A 572-nucleotide genomic window follows, 5' to 3' on the forward strand; every position below is an offset into this window, starting at 1 on the left:
GTACCCTGCTTAATGGGGGCCCCCTGCTTAGCGGGGGCCCCCAGGGGGGCCCCCTGATCGGGGGGGGCCCCCAGGGGGGGCCCCTGGTCGAGGGCGGCCCCCAGGGGGGCCCCGTACTTGAAGGGGGGCCCCAGGGGGGCCCCCTGCTTGGTGGGGTGCCCCTGCTTGGGGGGGCCCCCGAAGGGGGCCCCCTGGTTGATGGGGGCCCCCTGGGGGGCCCCCTGTATGAGGGGGGCCCCCCTGGGGGCCCCCCTGGGGGCCCCCAGGGGGGCCCATGTTTGGTGGATAGTGATGGGGTGGTTTGTGTGTATGTAGGGGAGACAGCTCGTCTAAAGAAGCGGCTGTATGTACACCGTAAGAAGGAGTTGTGGCGGTTTGCTTATGTTTTGGTGGTTTGCGTGGAGTGTAAGGGTTTAGGGTTTGCGATAGAAGGAGAGGTGATAAGAAAACTAAAAAAAAATAAAAATGTTTTTGTGGTTTCAGATAGAGATGGAAATAGATATCAGTCTTTCTCCGCTTATATGTAAATTTATTTATATTTATATATATATATGTATATATATATATATATA

General features: G+C 56.8%; 1 protein-coding gene across 1 annotated transcript in view; it reads left to right on the forward strand.

The window, feature by feature from the left end:
- The window catches only part of EMH_0040900 (mismatch repair protein, putative), a gene marked incomplete at both ends in the record, with an annotated part of 9,936 nt that extends 9,603 nt beyond the window's left edge, over positions 1-333 (forward strand). The window contains one exon of the mRNA XM_013495562.1: positions 316-333. Coding sequence (XP_013351016.1) covers positions 316-333 — 18 coding nt within the window. The remainder of the gene's footprint in view (positions 1-315) is intronic.
- Between the last annotated feature and the right edge of the window lie 239 nt (positions 334-572).

Source organism: Eimeria mitis, genomic scaffold (assembly GCF_000499745.2).
Source record: "Eimeria mitis Houghton genomic scaffold, Emh_scaff1636, whole genome shotgun sequence".
Taxonomy (NCBI): Eukaryota; Apicomplexa; class Conoidasida; order Eucoccidiorida; family Eimeriidae; genus Eimeria; species Eimeria mitis.